The sequence below is a fragment of the Saccopteryx bilineata genome, chromosome 6 (assembly GCF_036850765.1).
Source record: "Saccopteryx bilineata isolate mSacBil1 chromosome 6, mSacBil1_pri_phased_curated, whole genome shotgun sequence".
NCBI classification, from domain to species: domain Eukaryota; kingdom Metazoa; phylum Chordata; class Mammalia; order Chiroptera; family Emballonuridae; genus Saccopteryx; species Saccopteryx bilineata.
Window position 1 is genome coordinate 77,440,918 of NC_089495.1, and position 25,532 is coordinate 77,466,449.

The 25,532-nt window shown below is 40.1% G+C and overlaps 1 protein-coding gene across 2 annotated transcripts in view; it reads left to right on the top strand.

Moving 5' to 3' along the window:
• Positions 1 to 25,428, top strand: part of KLF12 (KLF transcription factor 12) — a 471,091-nt gene extending 445,663 nt beyond the window's left edge. For both annotated transcript variants that reach the window (XM_066234031.1, XM_066234032.1), the window contains one exon: positions 15,731 to 25,428. In XM_066234031.1, the coding sequence (XP_066090128.1) occupies positions 15,731 to 15,912 (182 nt within the window). In that variant the 3' untranslated portion in view covers positions 15,913 to 25,428. The remainder of the gene's footprint in view (positions 1 to 15,730) is intronic.
• The last annotated feature ends 104 nt before the right edge of the window (positions 25,429 to 25,532 follow it).

The window sequence follows — 25,532 nt, forward strand, 5'->3', positions numbered from 1 at the left end:
TTTTTTGCTTTATTAGTATATCACCAAGTCCTCTATTTAGGACTTACCCAGTAAATGAAACATTTGTAGGAGTGTGAAAGAGTAACATTTTTAGGTTATTATCAAGGAATTTAGAGTAAGAAAAGAAATGCTGAAGATGTTTTTTTAAAAGAAAAATAGTTAAGCATATTTGCATAATTGCATTAATGTGCAATTTAGGTGATAACATAAAGATTTGACCAAATATTTTTAAATGCCTTTACGTTAACACCTGTCACTGTTTAAGTGTTTAAGGTATGTTAAAAAGGAGGAAAAGTACATATCTCAGCAGTCACGTACAGGTGATTGTCAACAGGTACATTGTTTCTGTTCATTGGTCTGACTTATGTGTGATTCATTGCCATAAAACAGTGTACAGTGTATTTACATGAATATGCAATATATATATGTAAATTAATGATCATTTAAATCTGGGCTATACACAACTACAATGTACTGTGAATTTCCCTCATTTCACTTTATTGATTGATTTTTAGAGAGAGAGGAAGGGAAAGACAGACAGACAGACAGAAACTCTGATCTGTTCCTGCATGTGCCCTGACCAGAGATTGAACTCACAACCTTTGCGTATTGAGATAACACTCTAACCAACCAAGCTGTCTGGCCAGACTATTTTAAGAATTCCAATATTAAATGAGTTAAGTATGAGTTTTAGGAAAAAAAAATTTTATGTATTTGGCATTGCTGTTTAGTATCCTCATTATTTTCTAAAAATATATGCCATAGTATTTTCTAAAATGCAGTACTGTAAGCAAGTAACCCTTAGGCGCCAGGGACCCCAAAGCCACTAGATGGTGCACTACAACCATATGTTGGGTGGGTCTAGGCTAAGAGAGTCTGAAAAACGGTCAACTAGAACCCCCTAGTGGTGCGTAGGACAGGAGGGGATTATCAGTGTTCCGCAGAATTTTACAATTCAATAATGAACAAGGGAAAGGCAAGAGAAAGATAAATTTAAAAGCAGAATTTTAAGAAACTGACTTCAACATATTAAACTATTCAGTTTCAAATGAATCTGAAAATATTTTATATTCCAACTTGATCGCCTGTTCTCTAATAAATCTGTGAGGTTCATTTAGCCAATCCTGTCTAATATTCATTTTAATTCACATGAAAACTATACCTAAATTTTTTAAATTAGTAAACATAATGGAGTCATGTTTCTTATCTCTCTGGCTCTATAAAAAAATTATTCATATATAAAATTTACATATCAAGGGGTTTAACTCATGGAAACTTTTAAAATATGAGCCAATTTTGATTGAAAAGTCTCTAAAATATGTATGTCCTTTCCTACTTTCACAAATGAAGAAAATGATGCATTATTTAGCTCTTCTCTGGAATGAAGCCTTTGTAATTAATATTATGTGCTATAATTAATATCTGATGATTATGCATTTGGAATACACACATGCATGCATAAACACTTCAATCCTGAATGCTTACAGATTTCAGCCTTTTTCACTTTATTTCTCGCCTCATTCCTTCCTGCTGATCTTCCTATATTTCTCGCATCTAATTTGACATCTTATTTTACTGGAGGAGATTCTGCAATGGTTTGATGATACTCCTGCAAAGTAAAGGACGGGCTTTGTGCCAGCTCTGCATCTTGGTCGCCTTTTGTTCACGAGTCTTGCCGTTGCTAGATCTTACCTTCGGTTGGAGGGTGCTGCCTGTACGTTCACATCTATCTTCATTAATTAAATACCTCATTCCTTATAAAACTCACGTCAGACCCCCTGTCAAGATTCATTGTTAGATTAAAGCACAGGGCTTAGTGATGCCAAGATAATTAATCACTTAAGAGCAAGCTGACATTTGTCAGGTAAAAAATCCTCTCCCCATAAGTTGCTTGTAAGTCCTGGCGATCCTGTGCACAAATAGGAGCCATATTAGTAACTGGTGAGAAATAGAAAACTAGAAAAGAAATAACACTCAATGTGGAGTCGGGAAACAAAAGTCTGAATCTGTCTTTGTTCCCTCACTGGTTTGTGAACTTAGACAAGCTGCTCTCTGAATCTCAGGTCTTCTGTTTCTTTTTTTAATTTTGAACATAAACATTGCAAGTTGTTGCATAATAACTGCAGGGGACATCAGTTTTATATCCCCAGTAAATACAGTGTTTAACACATTATAGAGACTCAATAATTATCTGTTGAATTGAAATTGTATACATCTAGATAATGACATAGGTATATGTTATTATTGTGAGCAATAGGTTCAAAGCAAAAAAGTTTGGATAGTGTAGTGCAGTGGTCCCCAACCTTTTTTGGGCCATGGACTGGTTTAATGTCAGAAAATATTTTCACAGACTGGCCATTAGGGTGGGACGGATAAATGTATCATGTGACCGAGACTAGCATCAAGAGTGAGTCTTAGACAGATGTAACAGAGGGAATCTGGTCATTTTTTAAAAATAAAACATCGTTCAGACTTAAATATAAATAAAATGGAAATAATGTAAGTTATTTATTCTTTCACTGCAGACCGGTACCAAACGGCCTATGGACCGGTACCGGTCCGCAGCCCGGGGGTTGGGGACGACTGGTGTAGTGTATGCTTATCATAGTCACCTATCTTTTGATTCCAGACTCTACTGATTTAAAATTTATATAATGTAGAAATAGAGTAAAGGTAACTGTTGTTTAATAGGCCCTTTTGTTATTATTTTATTAAAATGATAGTGTCGATAAACTTTTAAAGAGTATACTTCAAATACTTAGTAAAACAATGTCTCATTTAAAAGGACCCATGTATAGACAAATTCAGTAAGACAAATAAGTGTTGGGAACTTTCCATGTCTAAGGCACTATAGACATATTTTCTTGAAAAAAAGGGCAGACAGAGGCATAGCCCCATCTTCAATGAACTTGTCCATCAGTGTACTAGATAAGATTCATGAAAATAGTCGTAACAAAGGCCCTGTGTGCAAAACCCTATAATAAAGGTACTGAGCAAAATGACCAAAGAAAACAAAGGCAATTGTCTTTTATGGCTAGGGAATTTGGGAACAGCTCCTAAGCTGGGCATGCAAGGCCCACTCATCCTGTTCATCTCTTCAACATCATTTGCTGACCCTTTTCCTTGTCTCCACCTAGTCCTCAGCCAGACAGATGAATGAATCTCCAGACACGCCCAACTCTACGGAGCGCCTTCTCCCCCGCACACACATACCTGAAACAGCCTGCCTCACGGCCCCCTTTCTTCTTGCTTTTTTTAGTTGGTAAACAATTTTATTTTTTAAAACTGCCTCAGTGCCACCTGTTAAGCGCTCTGACCACTCTCCTTCCCTAGGCAGGTAGAATTCTATCCTCCGTGACCCTAGAGCACCTGGAAATTTCCCTGGTACAGCAGCAGTTCAGAGCTCAGAAAGGAAGGGATGTGGGAAACATTGGAGCAGCAGAAACAAGAGGGCGTGGCGTCTGACTGGACATGAGAGTAGGGGAAGGGAGACTCCGGAGCTGTCTGGTGTGTGTGGTTAGCGGTACAGAGTGCTGTGAACAGACACGGAGACTGTCTGCGGGAGAGAGCCAGTCGTTCCTTGGGACCTGCCAGGTCCCTTGCACAGTGCTCAGCTCTGCTAGTGCTTTCCGTATTTCAGTCACAACTGTAAATCTCTTGCAGGGTTAGAGCACTTGTCCCCGGTCACTTAGGAGACAAACAGTGGAACTGGGAGTCAAGTTTGGTTTCTCTAGAACCTGCAGTGTTATTGCGGCTGCTGTCAGACAAGTTTGACAGTCTCCTTCCACTAGAACCACACTCCTCTGCTGGCGAGCTGGCATTCCCTACCTATTTTAGAGTAGGTCATTTATTTATTTATTTATTTGTATTTTTCTGAAGCTGGAAACGGGGAGGCAGTCAGACAGACTCCCGCATGCGCCCGACCCGGATCCACCCGGCACGCCCACCAGGGGGTGATGCTCTGCCCATCTGGGGCATCGCTCTGCCGTGACCAGAGCCACTCTAGCGCCTGGGGCAGAGGCCAAGGAGCCATCCCCAGCGCCCGGGCCATCCCAGCTCCAATGGAGCCTCACTGCAGGAGGGGAAGAGAGAGACAGAGAGGAAGGAGAGGGGGAGGGGTGGAGAAGCAGATGGGTGCCTCTCCTGTGTGCCCTGGCCGGGAATCGAACCCAGGACTTCCGCAAGCCAGGCCAACGCTCTACCACTGAGCCAACCGGCCAGGGCCTTAGAGTAGGTCATTAAAGGACTTTGAAGTAATGAGACAGCGAGCGACTTTAAATGGTCCACTTTTAAGGCTTCTCATTAATTTGGACTGATCTTTCTTCCCAATCTACTACAATTTTACTTTGTTAGAAAGCCAATGAGAAGATAAGGACCAGAAGCATTGATAATTAAATTAACTAGGCAACTCTGTCTGAATCTGGTTGGGGAGTCGACCACATCCTCTGAGACCCACCACAGAAAGCGTGCCGGGAAAGCCCTGAGATAGCAGCGCTGAGGGGTGATTGGTCCTGACTCCCAGGGTTCACTGAAGGTCACCCGCCCGTGCACAGAAACGCTATCGTGCACCACGGAAAGCGTGCCGGGAACACCCTGAGATAGCAGCACTGAGGGGCAATTGGTCCTGACTCCCAGGGTTCACTGAACGTCACCCGCCCATGCACAGAAACACTGTGGTGCCGTCGCCGCAAAGGAAACCGAAGAATCTGCGTCAGTAGCAAAATGCTGTGAAAGTATTGCATTTGTTCCCATGTGTGGAAAAGGAGTTATTTTAACCTGTCCTAGAGTTACTACTAGAGACACACAGAACCTACGGGGTACAGCTGCCTGAACATGGGAGGTGCCAGTGCTGTGCGTCTTTGATCCATTCTGGATTGTGAAGTGTTACCCTATTCCTTTAAAAAAAAATTAACAAGTTCATATTTTTTATACATTTAGAAAAGTAGGCCCTGGCCGGTTCGCTCAGCGGTAGAGCGTCGGCCTGGCGTGCGGGGGACCCGGGTTCGATTCCCGGCCAGGGCACATAGGAGAAGCGCCCATTTGCTTCTCCACCCCCACCCCCTCCTTCCTCTCTGTCTCTCTGTTCCCCTCCTGCAGCCAAGGCTCCATTGGAGCAAAGATGGCCCGGGCGCTGGGGATGGCTCCTTGGCCTCTGCCCCAGGCACTAGAGTGGCTCTGGTCACGGCAGAACGACGCCCCGGAGGGGCAGAGCATCCCCCCTGGTGCGCAGAGCGCCACCCCCTGGTGGGCGTGCCGGGTGGATCCCGGTCGGGCGCATGCGGCAGTCTGTCTGACTGTCTCTCCCCGTTTCCAGCTTCAGAAAAATAAAAAAAAATATTAAAAAAAAAAGAAAAGTAAATGCTTCTAAAATAGCCACCTGATTCTTAATTGTTTGCCGTTAGCACCTAAATCATCAGCGACAGTGGAAAACTGAGAAAGTTCTGACCATGCTCCCGGGTTTCTTCCTTTGCTTTTGGCTTTACTTCCTCCGTGCAGCCATCGCAAACGTGTTGTAAGGTGGAGCGGGGTAAAACCCCCAGCACTGGGCCTTCCTCGTGCTCTGTCAAAGAGTAACTAGATTGTGATTGTTGGTCATCTTAGTCTGAATGGCAAAAATAACTATTACTCATATAAAATTTGTAGTTTCAAGAGAATGTTTAGCAATAATGAGAAGTGATGTTTGTAGAAAATATATTCTCCATTAAAGAATAACTAAAAATAATGATTCTTTATAATGCTTACAATAATTCAGTAAAAATCTTGATCTCTAAGAATAAGAATAATTGTAAAGTAAATATTATCAATCACATATTCTATTACTAATTTTAAAGGTTTAAAAAGAGGTATTTGTTTGCGGACTAGTCCTCTAAAGGCACTGGTTTTAAATAAAAACCTTCCAAATTTATTTTCCTTTTCAAATATATATGTATTTAAGTAGTGTGTGTGTGTGTGTGTGTTTGTATAGTTTGAAATTAGTAGACTTTTTTTTAGCAGTTTTTGGGTTTACAGAAAAATGAGCAGAAAGTGTCGAGTTTCCTCCCCCAGTCCTGCTCTCCCTGATTATTAACATCTTGCATTAGTGTGGTACACTGATGAGCCAACAATGATATCTTGTCATTAACTCAAGTCCATAGTTTACATTAGGGTTCACTCTTGGTGTTGTACATTCTATGGGTTTTGACAAATACATATGGCATGTGTTCACCATGGCAGTATGACACAGAATAGCTTCACCGCCCTAATAGTCCTGGTGCTCTACCTACTCATTCCTCCTCGCATCTCTCCTCTACCCCTCCACCCTCATAAATCACCAGCAAACACTGAACTTTTTGCTGTCATCATAGTTTTGTCTTTCCCAGAATGTCATAGAGTTGGAATCATAGAGTATGTAGCTTTTTCAGACTGGCTCCTTTCACTTAGAAATATGCACTTAAGTTTCCTTCATGTCTTTCCTAGGCTTGTTAGCTTTTTTTTTTCTTTTTTTAGGTTTCAATATGTACTGTTATTTTTTTTAATTTTATTTCATTGAGTGACACTGCTTTTAAAAATTATATAGGTTTCAGGCGTACGATTCTGTAATACATCATCTGTACATTGCATTGTGTGTTCACACCCAAAGTCAAGTCTCCTTCCATGACCATGAATTTGACCCCTTTATTCCTTTCTACCTCCCTCTACCCGCTCCTCAAAAATAAGTATCCTAATTCATTATAATAGGATAAAGTTGTAGAATGTCTAGAATATAAATGATACTCTTCTTTGTTTCACAAAAATAGATTACTCTTATGTCTCATATATTATACTTTTAAAAGAATAAGTATTTGAATTAAGTTTCATTGATTTAGTCAGTGAGCACTTATTAGCACAGAGCACTGTGGTAGGTCCAGGGGTTACTGTGATGAACAAAGGTCAGAGCTGTTTCAGTGCCACACTGCTGCGTGGGCGGGCAGACAGGGAAGCCACCCATCACAGTGGGGTGTGATGAGTTTTAATGCAGGTGTGTTCAGGGTGCCGAATAGTGACATGGTCGGACTGCCTCTCAGGAAGTTTTCCTTCAATCCAAATGCAGACAATGAATTGGAGGAGGTAGGATATAAGACAGGGAAACAGAACCATTAGAAGTTGGTATTGGTGACAACGTAAAGAAAGGCTGGCCACCACCATCGGGGTAAACTGGAGAGGAGAGCTAGACAGCGGTTTGGAAGGCGGAACTGGCAGATGGAATAGTCAGGTTGGGGCAGGTAGAGAATAACAGATAGGAAAGGGTCCAAGAAATCTCTCCAGGTGGAGAGATTTTATGATTTGATACCTCAGTAGATGCTGTTGTCTTTTTTCTTCCAGATAGAAAAACAAGAGGGACATGTCTTGTTCAGGTGGTAGCTAGTAAGTCAAGTTTGGGTCGTGTTAGGTTGCTTTCGGCTTGCTAGTTAGAAATGTCTTGTACCCTCAGTGTTTAAGAGAGGGACTGAGGTGTAGCTACTTCAGAATCTTTCCCTTACAAGTTGTGGTGGGAGCCAAGGAAAACATATGCAGATGAGACGTCAAAGTCAAAATCTTGGTAAACATTTATGTAACAAGAAAAGGAACCAGTTTCTGCAAGAGAAACTGAGGAAAAAATAATCAGACACATAGGAAAATAAATATTGTCACTACATGGAAATAAACTCAGAACAACCGAATAAAGTACTATCTTAGACCTTGAACTTTTTTGCTTTGAGTAAGGTATGTTTTATTATATGATAGTTTTGTTTATTTATGTTTGATTTCTAGATGAGAACGCCGAAACCCCTGTGTTAACACATTGTCTGTCCTGTAATTACTAACCTACGGTCTCAGTCTGCTTGTCCAGTCTGACCAGATACCCTGATTTGTGAAAGCAGTGATCTCAAGTGCTCAGAGGCATTACGGAGTGTCAGTTAAGATTACGAGCTTTAGTGTTCCACTCCCAGGGTGCAGATCCCACCTCCATCCACCACATCCTACGTCTGGGTGAAGTGCCGTTGGTGACTGCAACTGCTTCATCAGGAAGTTGTCAAAGTTAAATGAGTTCAGATCCAGAAAGCTCTCAGAGCCAAGTGTGGTAAATGGAAAGTGCTATCTACTTTAACAAATATTATTTTTATCAAAGAAATCCATTATCGAATTATATGACAAAGGTCTTGTTTACACTTAATGAAAGAGATACTCAATTAATTCAGTCCAGACAATTCAGTGGGGCAGAGACTAACAGGGATTACTTGTTTGATTGAATTGACAAAATCAAATGGATCAAACAAATTACAGAACAGATTGGTCTGTTTGGCCTAAAAAAAAAAAAAATAGTATTACATTTAAAATGTTAGGAAAGAAACAAGATTAGCACAGATACCACATCTAATGACCTGAAAACCTTAATTTCCTTTAAAATAGCAAAAAGGATCTATTTTTTTTAACTTCTATTATTTATACTTCTTAACAGAAACAAAAGTTTTGAGTTTCACAACTTTGAAATTAAAAATCCTTTATTGAGCACCTATCATTTGCCAGGCACATGGCCTGTGTGTTTCTAAGTTTCACAGCAGTGCTGGGGAGCTGTGTTATCATTCACAGGTGAGGACCCGTGTTTCGGAAAGCTCAACCCTCTGAGCCTGAGACCGAGCTGTCAGTCAGTACTGAGCCTGCATTGGACCATGCACTCCGCCTGGAGTCAAACCCTCTTTTACGTCACCTTAGTGCCAGCAAGAAGGGAGGAAGCCCAGTCAACTCCTGGACACATCTACTTCAGGACTAGCTTTCTGATTTCTCATTTTAAAAGTACCTCATTTCCTCCCAGATCTAAAATTCTGTGAACTTTGATGAACTAATGTAACAGAAACCAGAAGACAAGATAGGAATCTTGATTCTGATTTTTTTTCCCTCATATGCAAATATCATTCCTCAAGTGAAACAGATTGTCACAGCAAATATGTTGAGCCTTGAGTGTAATGAAGCTCATTTGTCAGTGTCTGGGGCCCCTTTTTATAAAAGTTTAAACAAGGAATCATTTCAGAAATGTATTTCTGAACCAAAGAAAATGCCTGTTTCCTGTTGCAAAAGGTGTTCCTTTTCAGTTGCTTGAAAAAAATAATAGAGAAGCCGATGTGAGAACAGGGGTGTTTGGTTTGACCCAAGCCTTTTCAAACTGCACATTCCTCTTCTGTGTATTGCTCACACATCATTTTAATATGAAAGGGCACCTGTCTTTTGTCTCAGTACCAATTTACCTTTCAGCGTTTCAGATGGTGCAATGGGAGGTACCTGAAAAAAGTTATTTTTGTTTCGTGGGTTTTGGGAATCCATTCAATACCTGGTGTTTTCTTTAGACTTTATTATGCCTTCTGCTGGGTAAATGTCATGGAAATGCATTTAGTGACTCTTAATCCTTTTCTTTAACTAAAATTGAAAGAGACAGCAGTTCTCATAATAAATCAGTTTGTTGACTGTTTCAAGAAAGAAAGCAGAAAAAAAAACCCTGATGAGAGTTTTCCTTTTCCCAGGACATTTCATTAGAATTCTGTTGAAATGTGAACACACACACACACACACACACACACAGGCTAATTTATATATTTAATTATATTTAACATAAATCTCAAATGAGTTAAAAAGAGTACTTTAAAATGAAAATTAACAAACCCTCTTTTTTGGTATGTTTTTTTAATCTTTACAGGACTATTTCATTTTAATAAATAGAAGCTCTTGCTATTAGTTTTAGTGAAAATTTTTATTTTTCAGAGGCTTTCATAGTTTAGTCCAGGCTTTTTGTTTTGTGGGTATATTTGTTTCTGTTTTGTTTTTGTTTTTTTAGAGAACTGGCAGAGGAAAGAAATAGTGCTGAAAAAATAGATTCTTCTTGTTAAATACAAAAAGTGGAAATGGCTTATGGATTTGTCATGCAACATAGAGATTTTCACTTCAGAATGGAAAACCTAGAAGTTAAGTTAATAACCCACCACCCCCAGGGCTGGTGTGGTGTTAAGCTCCCAATTACTCAGATTGTGTGCTATGATTCTTTTTTATAAAGTAGCAACTTAATGTCTCAATTTAAAAAACAAAAGTCGCTTACTAAGACTTATTGGTGAAGACATATACCATGCCGGTGCAATGTTTCCTGGAATTAACATGAGAAAAATTAAAATCGAAGATGATCTGATGCTACAGTCAAAATTTTCAATTATTTTGGAAAATGTTAAATGGATTTTCAGAGATGTCACCACTAGGAATTCTAAGTGTCCTTGTGGGTTAGAAGAAAGGAGTCAAGACGTTGGGCAGGCTATTTTTATTTTTAGCTTATTTCTAGGAAAAACAGTTTTGAATAATGTGTTTGCGAAATTCTAGTTCAAATGAGTTTAAGGACAATTCCCTTTTCCTGAAAACATTACTAGAAGTCGCATTTGCTGTCACTGTCATTTGGCCTGACACAGAGCAACCGTGAGCAGGAACAGCCTGGACCCCAGGAGATGCCTAACTCCTTCCATTGTCCCAGCCGAATATTTCCATAAAAAAATTCTCGTGGGAAAGTCACCTGCCATTTTGTTTCTAGCACTGACTTTTTAGCCTGAATTAAGCTTTTCGTTTCTGGCAAGATTTTAAAGGAACAAAGGTCAAATTCCGTTTGTTCTTGATTGACTTCTTCAGGGATCATTTATGCACAGTACAATATGTCTTACAAACTTATTTATCATTTTTAGTTAGCTTTTATTCATATCGCTGTTAGTTTCTGTTATCTTAATCTGTTCATAAAATTACACCCTTTAAATTGCTTCAGAGCACAAGCATAAAATATAATGTGCCATTTAAAACAATGTAGGTAAACCAGTAAAGTTGTTTGTGTATCAATTTCTAAACCTTGGCTAGTTCAAAGAGAACATTTATTGTTTGTTTGTTTTTGTTTTTTTTTCTTTTTTTTTTTTCATTTTTCTGAAGCTAGAAACAGGGAGAGACAGTCAGACAGACTCCCGCATGCACCCGACCGGATCCACCCGGCACGCCCACCAGGGGCGACACTCTGCCCACCAGGGGGCGATGCTCTGCCCATCCTGGGCGTCGCCATGTTGCGACCAGAGCCACTCCAGCGCCTGAGGCAGAGGCCACAGAGCCATCCCCAGCGCCCGGGCCATCTTTGCTCCAATGGAGCCTTGGCTGCGGGAGGGGAAGAGAGAGACAGAGAGGAAAGCGCGGCGGAGGGGTGGAGAAGCAAATGGGCGCTTCTCCTGTGTGCCCTGGCCGGGAATCGAACCCGGGTCCTCCGCACGCTAGGCCGACGCTCTACCGCTGAGCCAACCGGCCAGGGCCGTTTGTTTGTTTTTTAATGGACTGCTAGGCACTGGGCAAGTATAGTCAAAACCTAGGTCTCTCTTTAGCGAGGGACAGGAGCCAGCATCTGCCAGCTCAGGGTAGCCATCTCTCCTTCCCTCACCCCTGACTTTGAAAAAAGGTTTGGGCCTTGGCCAGTGGTTCGCTGGATAGAGCATTGACCCAGCATATGGACATTCAGGATTCAATTCCCGGTCAGCGCACTCAGGAGAAGTGACCATCTTCTCCCTCTCCCTCCCCCTCCCGCTTGCCCTCCACAGCCAGTGGCTAGAGTGGTTTGAGCATGGCCCCTGGCACTGAGGATAGCTTGGTTGATCTGAGTGCTGGTCCTAGCGGGTCAACCTCAGGTGCTAAAAACAGTTCAGGGGCTTGCCAGCTGGATCCCAGTCAGGGTGCATGCGGGAGTCTGTCTTACTATCTCCCCTCCTCTCACCAAAAACAGAAAGGAAGAAAAGAGGTTTGAAGATCTTGTTTTCCTTTTTCTTTGACTTTTTATTTTTTAACATCAAAATAGAATACTGAACTTCAGTTTTATTAAGGAGGCAATGGGGGTAAGGAACATTACACATAAGATTTTTTGGATATTAAAAAGAAGATATACATTTTGTAATAAAATTTTTTTGATTAATTTTAATGGGGTGACATTGATAAATCAGGGTACATATGTTCAGAGAAAACATCTCTAGGTTATTTTGACATTTGATTATGCTGCATTCCCATCACCCAGAGTCCAATTGTCTTTCGTCACCTTCTAACTGGCTTTCTTTGTGCCTTTCCCCTCCCCCAACCCCCTCCCTTTTCTCCTCCCCCCACCCTGTAACCCCCCACACTCTTGTCCATGTCTCTGAGTCTCACTTTTATGTCCCACCTATGTATGGAATCATATAGTTCTTAGTTTTTTCTGATTTACTTATTTCGTTCAGTATAATGTTATCAAGGTCCATCCATGTCGTTGTAAATGATCCGATGTCATCATTTCTTATGGCTGAGTAGTATTCCATAGTATATATGTACCAAAGCCTTTTAATCCACTCGTCCTCTGACGGACACTTGGACTGTTTCCAGATCTTCGCTATTGTGAACAATGCTGCCATAAACATGGGGGTGCATTTCTTCTTTTCAAACAGTGCTATGGTGTTCTTGGGGTATGTTCCTAACAGTGGTATAGCTGGGTCAAAAGGCAGTTCAATTTTTAATTTTTTGAGGAGTCTCCATACTGTTTTCTACAGTGGCTGCACCAGTCTGCATTCCCACCAGCAGTGCAGGAGGGTTCCCTTTTCTCCACATCCTCGCCAGCACTTATTCTGTGTTGTTTTGTTGATGAGCACCATTCTGACTGGTATGAGGTGATATCTCATTGTGGTTTTAATTTGCATTTCTCTAATGATCAGTGATGTTGAGCATTTTTTCATATGCCTATTGGCCATCTGTATGTCCTCTTTGGAGAAGTGTCTATTCATTTCTTTTGCCCATTTTTGGATTGGATTGTTTGTCTTCCTGGTATTAAGAATTATTAAGAAAAGTTATTTATCACTCAAATAATTAAGTTTACTATTTTTTGTTACACTTTCTTCCTCTTACCCTCCCCAGTAGAAGTTTACGTTCCTTATTATATTCCTCCATAATCACTTAGCCCCTATGACTGATAAGCTTACATATTATTTTAATTGGTTTTATTCATAAGTAAGGAAGTATATGCCTCTTATATTTTTGAGGTCCATTCCCTTGTCTATTTTATTTTATTGAGACATAATTAACATATAACATTAGTTTCAGGTGTACAACATAATGATTTGATATATTTTATGCTACAAGATGATTATTCCTAGCTCACAAGCTGAACAAAGAACAGGCCACAGAATGAATTTGCCTTGGGGGCCACAGTAGATTTCGCAAGTGGAAAGGACATACATACCATTATTGAACAGCTAAAACACAAGTAGACTGTTATAATTTTGAGGAAGAAATCAGGTGTGCAAGGAAATCCATAGAACACCTGGGACAATAAGCTGTCCCTCTGGTGGTCCATACAAAACTCTAAGAAATCCTTCTCGAGATGTAACCGGAAGCTCCTGTCTCTGTCTCTCGCCCTGATTCACCTTCCAGGCCCCTCCCAGTGATGGAGTTGCTTCCTCTCCCTTGATCTGGAAAGGCCGGGTGAGGGGCCACCAGTTTGTCTAATCCAGTCCTGACCATGTGGCACTTCCCAACCAAGCCTGACACACACATCCTCCTACCATACAACTGAGAGGTGCTGTTCCCAATTAAGGAAATCCTTTATTCTTTCTTTTTTAGGCCTTACACTCTGCCCGGTTCCATAGTAACACACGAGAGAACTAGGAGATGCTTGTTGTTGACAAAGAGTTAGCTACCTGAGCTCAGTGCCTCAAAGATAAAGACATGGTTTATATCAAGCTGAATTTATTACAACCCATGCTTGTGATGTAAATTTCAAAAAACATACTAAGATGACATGTAAATAAAGGTATGTTACCAGTTGCCATCAGTACTCTGTATAATAGACCTTCCCTCCTCCCCCCAATCTTTCCAAGTTAGGGTTTTTGCTGATTTTTATTGTTTTAATTCTGGTTAATAGACACCTGAAAAGGAAGGTTTTTGTCTCCATGAGACATCCAGAATGAGTCCAGAGTTGAAGTTTGAGGTGAACCCAGTCACTAGGCTTCCACTTGAAAGGGGCCCTCAGAGCTTTCTGGGCCACAGGCAGGTGCATCAGTACTTCTAGATTTGACTGGTCTGAGCTATTCACTCACTTCTGAAAGGGTCGTTTGCTAATAGATAGCATACATTTAACAGTTGAATGAAAAACGTTGGGTCCACGTTGGTCTCCTTTTCCTGCATAGGCATTACTTATACGTCTCATTTACAGGGCTTAGTAGTTTCCTGTATGTGTGTGTGTGTGTGAGAGAGAGAGAGAGAGAGAGTGAGAGAGAGAGAGAGAGAGAGTGAGAGAGAGAGAGAGAGAGAGTGTATGTGTGTGTGTGTGTGTGTGTGGCAGTTTTATTCATTCAAGCACTTGCTTGACACCTACGCTCTGAGGATACTGAAATAGGGGAGACCTGGTCCTTGCCCTCCATGTATTCAGAAACCAGGAGAGAAGAAAGGCATATAAACAAATCTCTATGGTCCATTGTGATAGGTGTTTTAATACAAATAGAAAGTAATAATTTGGGAGCACCTGAGAAAGTAGAATTGTCTGAAGATGTGACAAAGCTTAGATGAGGAAAGAATTTACCATTTCACTGCTGCATAGTGAAAAGCACTAGATTTGGAGACAAACACATCTTTTTACTGGCCTTGGGCAAGTTGCATTGCTACACTGAGCCTCAGTTTTCTGATCTGTAAAGTGGGGTTAATAGTATTCTCTTTGCAGCTCTGTACATACGGATCAACAAATAATAGCTCTCTTCCCTTTACAGGCCCTTTTCACCAGAGGCCATGTGTTGCCAAGCGGCATGTTGTGGACTATTGGATGGAAGGGGCGGAGAAGAGATCAGTTTTTGTGGGGTTGCATGGGGACAGGGCTTCCATTCTGAATGAGAGCCAGGAAAAATCACACCTGGGTCAACTATTGTCCCGTTCCCCCTGGGAGCTCATTTGGGCAATGGATAGTGTATCTTTTCCCAGCAAAGCCTCTGCATATTTTACTGTCCTTACAAGTTGACTGAGGGACCTGATCAAATGACATACTTCTTCGGACTGCTTTTTACTGTGAGTTTCTACACTAGAACCAACTCACTGATTCCTCGGGGCTCGCCCTAATTCCTAAGTCACTGAGAAAGGTATTTAAACTTTGCACTATTAAGATATCTAGGATTCTTTCCCAATAGACAGGCAAAAAGTCAATCTTTATGAATAATGTGTTCTTAATACCGAATTTCTGGGGTTAGTGGAACGCTTTACATTTTAATGGAATTTTGTGTACGTTTTCAGTGACTGATAAATGGCCATTAGACCTAAAATATCCTTAAACCATGTAAGTGATGCACATTTTAGAGTATTGAAACAAAACATAATTACCCTTTATAATTCTTTGTGAGTTTCAGCCTTGGTATAATTCTTAATAGCCCATTACCAGTGGTTATAATATCCAGCAGCTAGTAGTCTGTGCCTTTTGATATTTTCACTGCAAAGTAAGTTACCTGTAATTGAGGATGCACATGTTAACTAACTTGCCAGCCAGTGACAGCAGGAGAGACAAGACTGAAAACCCCATCTGTCTGCCCCAGACCTGCTGATGGCATGGCTAGCTTTCCTGACAGAGGATTCCCAAATGGAAAGTCCATTGAAAACAGCAGTTTTGCAATCTGTAGTGCTGGTTTGGTTATTACAGAAAAGTGATGGAACACCAAAGCGTGTGTCCCTTTGTCTCTTCCAGGGGAGAAACCCTACAAGTGCACCTGGGAAGGCTGCACCTGGAAGTTTGCTCGTTCGGATGAACTGACAAGGCATTACCGCAAACACACGGGAGTGAAGCCATTCAAGTGCGCAGACTGTGATCGCAGCTTTTCCCGGTCAGATCACTTGGCACTGCACCGCCGGAGGCATATGCTGGTGTGAGGAATGCTACCTGTCCAGCTGAGCGTAAGAGCTGGATCTCTTAGCAGCACCCAGTTCGGCAGGGCTGAATCCCCTTCACAGTGTTAACACAAAAGGGCATCACCATCCCACGATGTCTGAAACCAGAGCAGGAAAAAGAAGGAACACTTCTCCTTTCGGTCTGAAGGTAACCCCCATCGCGACTCCACGAGAAACGTCTTCACGCTGGCCTGGGGGATGGGCGACACCGCTGCTGAAGAGGCAGGCATTGTTTTCCGTGCTGTGTACTCTGCCGTTTAAAGATGGTTTGTAGCTTGTACATTTTCTGAGCTGTCAGACATTTTGTTATTGATACTTTAAAGGTCGTCTACCACAAATTGATGGCTAGAACAAGACCTTTTAAATTGGGATTATTGTCCCATCGTCCCACCCCTTAACCCCTTTTGACAGAAATTTTAGTTTACCATCTGAGTAAGACAGAACCCACATCCAGTCTGTTACCAGCAAGCAGCATGAAAGTAGGAAAGAAGAAGCTGTTGGAGAGGTTCCATTACCTGAAAAGAAAGGGTCACTCAGGCAGCCCTTTGCAATAGTGATGGCGGCAACTAGATAGCGCCCGCAACTTGTCATTATGCCATGCCCTGAAGAAAACCAACATTGAATCTTTCATTTGTTTGTTGTTGATTGTTTTTGTTTTGTTTCGGTTCTGTTTTGTTCATCTGTTCGAGCAGAGGGGCAGCGACATTTCAGTCGGAAACCAGTCCCAGTGTCTGCCCGGCATGGACTGGCACAGAGCTGTTCTGTAGTTGAATAGGAAGAGCCTGTCTAAAAAAACTACTGCCCCACTTCAAATTGCAGTGTTCTGTCACCTAGGCATCATCTCTTCCTGCCCCTAGTATTTGATTACAAGGAATCAGGGGGAAAAAAACTTTCTTAGACACACTGGCACCAAGGGAAGAAGAGGTGGGGCTGCCCAGGCAAAGTCAGTGAACATGAAAAATCAGACAAAGCAGAGATGGAAATAATGCGCCTCTTGAGGAGAAAAGCAATAATGAATAAAAGGACTTTCCTACAATAACTTCACTGAGGACTCACGTTACCAATTTTCATACTTACTAAAGGGATTGTAAAAAACACCCCAGCATTTTAGATGTCTTGGTTACATTTACAGCACTGAGGTAATCTTTCTGCTGTTTGTTGTCCTGCTTGGTTGACTACCACAATTAAAGATCGTGCTCTCCTTTCCTTGTTTGAATACGGTTATTTGGTGGCTAGAAAGGCCAGGGAGGCATAGCAGGGAATTAACTCTTGGGTTAATGGGTCAGCTCTCCTTGGAACCAAGTGAATGGACAGGGAGTGCTCCCCGAGGAAAGCCTGACATGGTGCTAGTCTCCTCACTTGGAGAGCCGAGGTGAAGTGACTCTCCAATAGGTTCTTCTATACAGATTTCGTTTCCTAAACTAGTTCAGGGCCCAGTGGGCCAACATTGGCATCAGCAGGGATGTTGAACTCACTCATCCTGTGCTGAGGGTGAAAGGAAATTACAGTCCCGTCAGCCCCCTAAAATTATAAGCCTTTTTGGCATCTAGCAAAGTATACAGTGAACAAAGCAATACATCACCAACAAGCATTCTTCCCGAAAAATTACCATATTTTTTTTTCCCCACGAAAAGCTGGATTTCTTTTTTCTTTTTCAGCTTTATGTGACTAAGGGGTTTGGTGAGGTGTTTAGTTATTGTTAAGATTTTTTTATAGCTTAGATATAAACGTTGCCAGCATATAGACCTTTGCAATATATTTTAATTATGAACATTTGATTTTGGGAATTACATGAATTAACCTAACGATATTTCTAGCTCATTTCTAAATGTTGGAACATTCTGAAATGATTCCCAGCTGCAGAATTAATTCTTTTAGGGTCATCTTCTTATTCAGATAATCTTATTCTGACGAAGCAAGAACTATAAACATTGAAGCAAAGACAATTTGTGTTGGATGGTATTAAAAGGAGTTTTTAAAAATGTTCAAGCAATAGCACGATTTTCAGGTCAAATTCTATCTTCAGAAATATGTGCTCTACATTTTCTGCCAGGTCTGAAAAATTCATCAGGCAATTTCCCTCCAACAAGGGCTGCAATTCAATTGACAAATAGCTTCTTTAGCTACACAATCTACTACCCACCAAGCACTGGGATTTTTTACCAACTGGCAGGTTTTTTTTTTTTATCTGTACTGTATGTAACTCCTACTTCTCATTGCCTGTGACCGTGGAAGAAGGTTTCTTGATGCAGGCCAGCGTTGGTTAGCGGTCAGCGGTACAGAACAGAGTGGTGAACACAGCCATCGAGCCCTCTCTGCTAGTCCCAGAACTTCGTTGGCCGGTAGTAGGTGAATCAGTCAAGGGAAATGGAGACTTGATTTCATCCTGCCTGCTTTCATAAGAAGGTCCAATCCTTTTCTCTACTGAGAGATATCTGGAGAGTGTTACATTAAGAAATGGTTTTTAGAATTCATCGGACTGACAGGTAGTGGGAGCTTCCTGAGTGACAGCTTGATTTAAATTTAGCACAGAACTAAAGGAGCTGTTCCTCGCCAAAAACACAGGAAAGATTCAGGAAAGTGTTTCTCCTCATCCCCTGAAAGTGGAAACCAGACTGAGACAGTAAGTTAGCTGATAAGACCTGTCAGTGTTACACCGTTTCCCGCTTTGACATGTCGAGGGTTCTAAGGAGGGATCCCAGCACGAGCAGTGAAGGAGTTGCTGATCTAGCCCCAGGACTGAAACTTATTTGGGGCTGGTCTTGGAACAGAGCAAATACTCTTGGTTGAGTTTTCTTCAAATGTTTCCTCATGAAAAGGAAAGTGGTTTAAGAGAGAAGGAATTGGATTTTTAAGTTAGGAATATCTTTAGGCGTATATTAAAAGCCTCCTTCATTTCATCTTATGTCCATTCTAGCCTCTTAAAAAGCACAGGCGATGATGAACAACATGATGAACAGAAAAGAAGTAGAATCTGAAGGACTCGTCAGTTCCCTACCTAGAAGCACTCTTCGGTTTTAGATTTGAAGCCATTCAGTAGGCTTGCAGCTGGATATGCGTGCATGTTTGAGAACCTAAACACAGATGGCAGCCATGGCTTGAGAAGCGACAGTAGACCTGACTACCTCTTTGCATTGTGGAGATCGAGTCCAAGGGAGTTAACATTATTTGAAAAGTTATGAGGTTTGGGCTTTGAGGTTTAAATAGATTCCCTCCTCATGTTCTGATCTTAGGTTGTTAGAGGAGAGATTCACGCTCCGGTCTTCCTCCAGTCCCACCCTACCAACTGTGAGGGGGCTCTGAGAAGCGAGCTTGATGGCTTAAGTTCTTTTACAACATTTAGACTGAAATTCCTAATGGCTTTACTGGAAAGATCATAGTACTGCCTGGCATTACTTTTCAAAACACTATAAGACATTTATTTCCAAAAAGCAGTTGAATAACAGTAACATAAACCACATGGAAAAAAAAACAACACTTTTTTTTTCACTTTAAAGTTTAAATAGAAAATAGGAAGAGGATTGTCAGGGAGGAGAAATCTTACAAAAAGCTACAGTGTTTACAATGCCAGTTCTAGATTAGAAAGGCCATTCTCATTATGGTTGAAATTTTGAACAGCTCATACAAAGCTTGTGTTCATTTTTATACAACTTTCTTTAACTTCAAATTGCCATTTGTGTTTTAAACATAAGTATAAAATTCTGCACTTTGAAATCAGTTTATTAGAATGATAACATGTATATGGGGAAAGATGCAGTATTCCTTATTCTGTACTTTATTTATTATACTTACCAAAGCTGCAATTGAATAAATCTGGTGAGGTGAGGCCTTCCAATGTATTAATACGCCTTTGTTATGTTGTTATGACTGCTTAGAAATGTAGCCATAATGTTGTTATAAAGGAGTCTTAACATTCTAGTGAGGACTGACAGAATTTAAGCAGTGTTAAGAATACCAGCATCCATGATACATTAAGTTATAACCTTCCTATGAGGGACTGAACATGAGATATCTCTTACAAATCACAACAGGCCCGGGAAGCCTTAATACTCATAGTCCATAGTCCAATCTACTAATTAATACTTGTAGAGTTAGGAAGTAAATGTATTGTACAACTTCACTGATCACATCTTTTCCTTCAGTTTTTCTGAGGTAGTGCATCTCATTTAAAACAAAAAATCTTTCACTGTGATTTAGTTTTGTCTTAAAATGAGGCTTGTCAAGTTGTGTCTTCCATATTACATTTCTACTTCTCCCCGCACTGCCGTCTACTTACCTGCACAGGCACCGCCAGCATATGCACACCTGTATACACACCTGTATATGCAGCAGCCAGTGGGCTCAAAATATCAACAAAACCTTTTTTAAAAAAAATGAATTTGTAATAATCCATGCTGTCTACAAATGGAAGTTATTTACCTTATTAGGGAATCAGCTTATAATGCTATATATATGACTTTGCCTGCATTTTATAGTTAAAGAGTGTACATAAAAATTTTAAATGCTCTCTATTTTCACAGGTTCATTATAGAGTAATGTCTGTTTAGCAGTCCATGTCCATTGGTTCTTTAAATATGCTAAATACTGTGCAGTTGCAATAGAAACTCAGATTTTCGTAAGAAAATGAACTTGAGGATACTGCATCTTTAAAAAAATAGAGTGAAGATATTTTACTGTATTCGTAACATATGTGATAGTGGAAAAAGTATTTTCAAACTCACAAGTTTTACAGAGGTTGTAAATAGTTTGATGAACTATGTTGGGAAAAAGAGCTTCTAGTTTTCATCACAATAAAAAAAGAAAACTTGTTCAGATATGCCTTGTGTATCTTACACACAATTAGCGATGTTGCCATGGGAACTCGGTCCCACTTTCTCACAGCACATTTCCTGTGCTCTAAAATGCAGTGGCCACTTGTCTCAGTTTAACCAGAATGGTTTAAAACACAATCAAGTTATTTGAATTTGCAAACAACTGATTCCAAACTTCAAATGTCTTTACCTGAAGAAAGGGGAAACAGCTACACAGGATTTTACTTGTGCTAAAGAAAAGCATCTAACAATTGTTCTCTTTTCTCAGTTATTTTTCTCCTCAACCAAGTAATTTTTAATAAAAAAACAAACAAAACAAAATAAATAACAAAAAAACCAATACAGGTGTTTATTCTTGTTTAATTCCAGAGGGAATACTTTTAAGAGTAGCTACATGCTGACAAGATTAAGTGTTACAGATACGGCCACATGTTAAATGAATCTGTACTGGCAATAAGAACAAACTTATGACCATTTTCAGAAATGAATTAAAAGCTGAAAGTGCCTGTCAATAAACGTTATGACCAATGAGATAGTCCTGTACTTTTACACAGCAATAATTCTTCTTCAGACTGGGTTTTTCCTCTACATTTGGGAAACACATGCCTATATGCACATAGTAAGTTGGATCTGTTCACACACCCGCAAAAATTCTCTTGTGTCTTTTTAAGTATACCCAATCTTGTTTGTGTTAACATTTCTTAATTTAATCTGATTTACAGAATGTAAGAATGCAAATCTGAACATTAAAGTTATCCTCAACATACACTATGGCATATGGCAGTTATAATTTTGAGATAAAAGTTTCACTGTGTTTTGCCCCAAACTTAAGAAGCGCCCTGTGTGCCTCAAAAAGTTTTGCTTAGTTAAGAAAAGCCGATTTCTATAGAGCAAAACACTAGAGATGTTTGTCTTACTTTATTTTATCTACTAATATCAAATGCACACATCCATTTTTATTTTCTTTTTCCCTGATCTTTTCTGTTACCATCTCAGAACCATTTTGGAGTGAATATTGACACAGTCATTTATCCCTAAGACCTCTGCTGAGGTATAACTGACATATAGTAAGCTTCACCATTCATCAACGTTTGCAAGTGAGTCCTAGAAATTTCCAGATTTACATTTAGCATTTCACAACTTTTTTCTACGATTATCTTCCTGCTAAAAGTGGAGTCATGAATAGAAATACACGGTGAGCTTACATGGATAGACCAGAGCCCTGGAAATTCTCCAGCCCTGCCATCTCCACACAGACCCACCCAAACAAGCTATTGAGGGCTATCAGTAAAATTATATCTTTCAGAGCCAAACATTTGGTAAGACCAGCTTAAAAAGTATAATGGTTTTAATTAAACACTCAGGCTTTAGACAGTCAAGACAACCAGCATGACAGTGTTCCCCAGGACCAGACCACAGGCCTAGAAAACCATCCACTGTGTCCTCCTCCGAGTTTCAGAAGGAGGAAGTTGCCAGGATACGGTGTAAGAGAGCCAATTATGTGTCAAAGGAGAGCGGCTGGGGTCCTTAACCTTACTGAAGTCAAGTCTTCTGATGGGGCTGCTTTCTGGAAATTGTCTGAAAGTACTAGAACAATTTGAAAGATCTAAGATTCAGCAAGTCATGAAAGAAAGGCTAGTTTTTATTAAACCCTTACTATGTGCCAAGCACTGTACCAGGTAATTTTGAGACGCATTACCTCTCATCTGTACAACAATTCTACATTTTATAGGTGGGAAACTGAGGCGCGGAGAGAGGCTGAGCTGTCCTCAAACACAGAAATAGTGAATGGCACAGTGGGGTGTGAAGCTTCCGCCTCTGGCTCTGAAGCCTGTTCCTCCCACCGCGCCACGCAGCAGGTGCGCCCCAGCAGCCAGCTCTCCACAGCCAGCTCTTAAGGAGTCTTTATTACGGATGCGTAGTCATCATATTTCCCAAGTAAGATACAGGGACCTGATCTAGCACATGATTTTGACAGTGGTGCAGACTATTTGATATCTGTCTTCTGGAAAGTCCCACCTTGAAGGATCACTAGACGCAAACTGCAATAACCAGATGTCTCCCTGAACTTGTCACTACCCTCGTGTCTATCATTCTCCTCCTGAACGTTTGATCTGGTGATCCAAAATCCTCAAAACTCTTCCCTACTTCCCTAAAGCTCCTAGAATTTTAGCCGGTGTGGGGTTTTTTATACCGCTCTGTGTATTTCTTTAGGTGTACTAAAAAGACTTTCTGCTTCTATAGCCCTGCTAACATCTGCGTAAGGTGCATCTGAGATTTTGACCTCCATGGAGCCAGTTGTTAACAGCAGAGCCCGTTACTGACACTTGTTAATGGGGTGACAGTCACAGCGTTCAGGTGATGAGCAAGGAGAGAGAACAGACGATTCCTTTTCAGATTTCTCACCTAACAGCACCGCTATGGAATGTGTTAAATAATCTTATAAATAATTGGTTTATAGTATTGTTAGTTTAATAGAATTTTTTTGTGTGTGGGAAGCTGTCCAGCACTAGAGAAATGAAATCCCCTCCTCCTCTTCTGTGTAGAACAAGGTCTCTGACAGTATTGATTCATAGAAGTACTAATGGACTTAGAAAACATTAAGAGAACATCGTTTCTCATGGTTTTTCTCTTTCTGAAAATGAATCTCCTGAATTATGATCTTTCTCCTTGTTACTTGGCTGAGGGAAGAGATAAAACTGCATAAACAAATTCCCTTCTGTGCTGCAGGCAAGTGTTCCCCGTGCACAACCCTCTCCGGAAAGGGGCTCACAGCTCGGTTCATTGTGTTTCACAGCAATAATTCCTCAACAACAAAACCACTACTTTAAATGAGTTGAAAAGAGATGAATAGTAGAAATAGTGACATAAGTACTTTTTTCATTCTAGACTTCATCTCTAGAAATTTTAAATGTTTGAGACCAGAGTCTATTCTTTGTGTAAAGCAAGAACCAGTGACCGTTTGTGTGAATTATTACATCTTGCTTTATTAAAAGCAGGTTTACCAAGACTTTTCCCAAGGTCAATTTTTTTGTTAAGAAATGTGGGTGAATAGAAGAGTAGCATTTGAGTCAGATTCTAGTAAAAGTACCCAAATAATCAAAAAGTAAGATATTTTAAAGATATGCCATCATCTGTCCTTTCTGCTAATTTCATGTTCCAAAGATACAGCATACAGCATTCTAGATAATGCTTTTGCCCTGCTTGTGCTTCTAGTTTTCCCATAGCAGAATTTTGTAATTACATCCACACTATAGTATGTATTTTGTTTCTCAAACTTTATTACATTGGATGGGTATTGTTGAACTGGGGCACTGGTGCCTATATTCAAGGCTCTTTCCTATCAACTTGTCTGTCCACAGTTTGTTGTGTTTAATAGTTTATTTTTAAAAATCACCATCCTCCCCCCCCCCATGGAATGGTGGCTGTATTGTTTTGTTCATGTCTGTGGGACATATTGCATCACATGGCAAACCAACTCTCTGTAGAAGTGAGATAACTACTTACAAAACCAGCTTGAAAACATTGTCTTGTGTATTATGTCATCCTGCATCATAATGCAATTATGTGTATCATAACATGTTCATTTAAAAAAAAGAGAAACCAGCAAATTCATGTTTGTTCATAGAAGAATGTACTCAGAACTCTGTGTGTTGTGAAACGATGAGAACAGACCACCTTTAAGATACTCACCCGCCACTTAAAATGACTTAGTTATAATTAGTCGTAGTCTAGACGTTGCTTTTGGTGTATGTAGGGGGGGTAAGGGGGACAATTCAAACGTCATATTCTTTTGAATAAATCTCAGTTGTATTTGAAAAAAAAATATGTGGGAATAAAAAGAAATATCATATTTAGCCAAATCAAGCAGGCATCTTTTTTCCTTTTCCTTAACACTTAGCTCATTATACATGGTGATTGGATTACAGGATCTATCTGTGTAAAAATATAAAAACAAAAACATTTTTTAGGTTACAAAAGAGTTATTCTATGCTTGAAGCCCCTAAACAGCAAATTGAATAGCTGTACTGTGCCCAATTCACTTAACGGATGTGATTTTACAAAAGACCCTTGGGTCTCTGGCCCCAAAGAGTTAGTGCCCAGAGGAGGTCTTGCGCCTTAGGTTAAAACCCCCCAACGCCACTGGCAAGCAAACGTGTCCATTTCTTAAGTCTTTATTTGGTTTTCTGTTCAGAGTTTTAATTACAAATGAATTTATTTCTCCAACTTTATCTAAAGATCTAATTTCCCAATAGTTTCCTCTGCATTTATATACTCTGTAGTGTTTAGGTAAACCCTGTTATAAGTTGATTAATATTATGTAAGTGTTGTTCTTGTATTTATGTATAGTGTATGTATTGTAAATATACTCAGAGCTTTTTTCCTTTTACTGTAAAATGGTGATTTTTTTTTTTTGCCCTATGATAATGTAAAAGAAGACCCTCCCAATGAGATTCTCTCAGAGAATGATTATTCCAGTCTATTCTCAGAGATTTAAATGAACAAGTGTTATCGTTTTTAATGGTGTCTCAGACATATTCTGTTGGTGCATTGCTTTTCTGTATTCAATTTTCCTATGAATTGAGCTGTGAATTGAAATAGAGTTTAAACCTTTAACTGTATGCATTTGTATAATTATCTGAATGAAGGCATGAAGGTTAAATAAAGCATTTTGTATGGAACAGAACTCCCTAATTATTACTAAGGCTGACTCAGACACTTTGAAAATCATAGTTATTAACCATTCTGATTAAACCTTTGTTATGGAAAGTTTTACCATTTCTGTATACT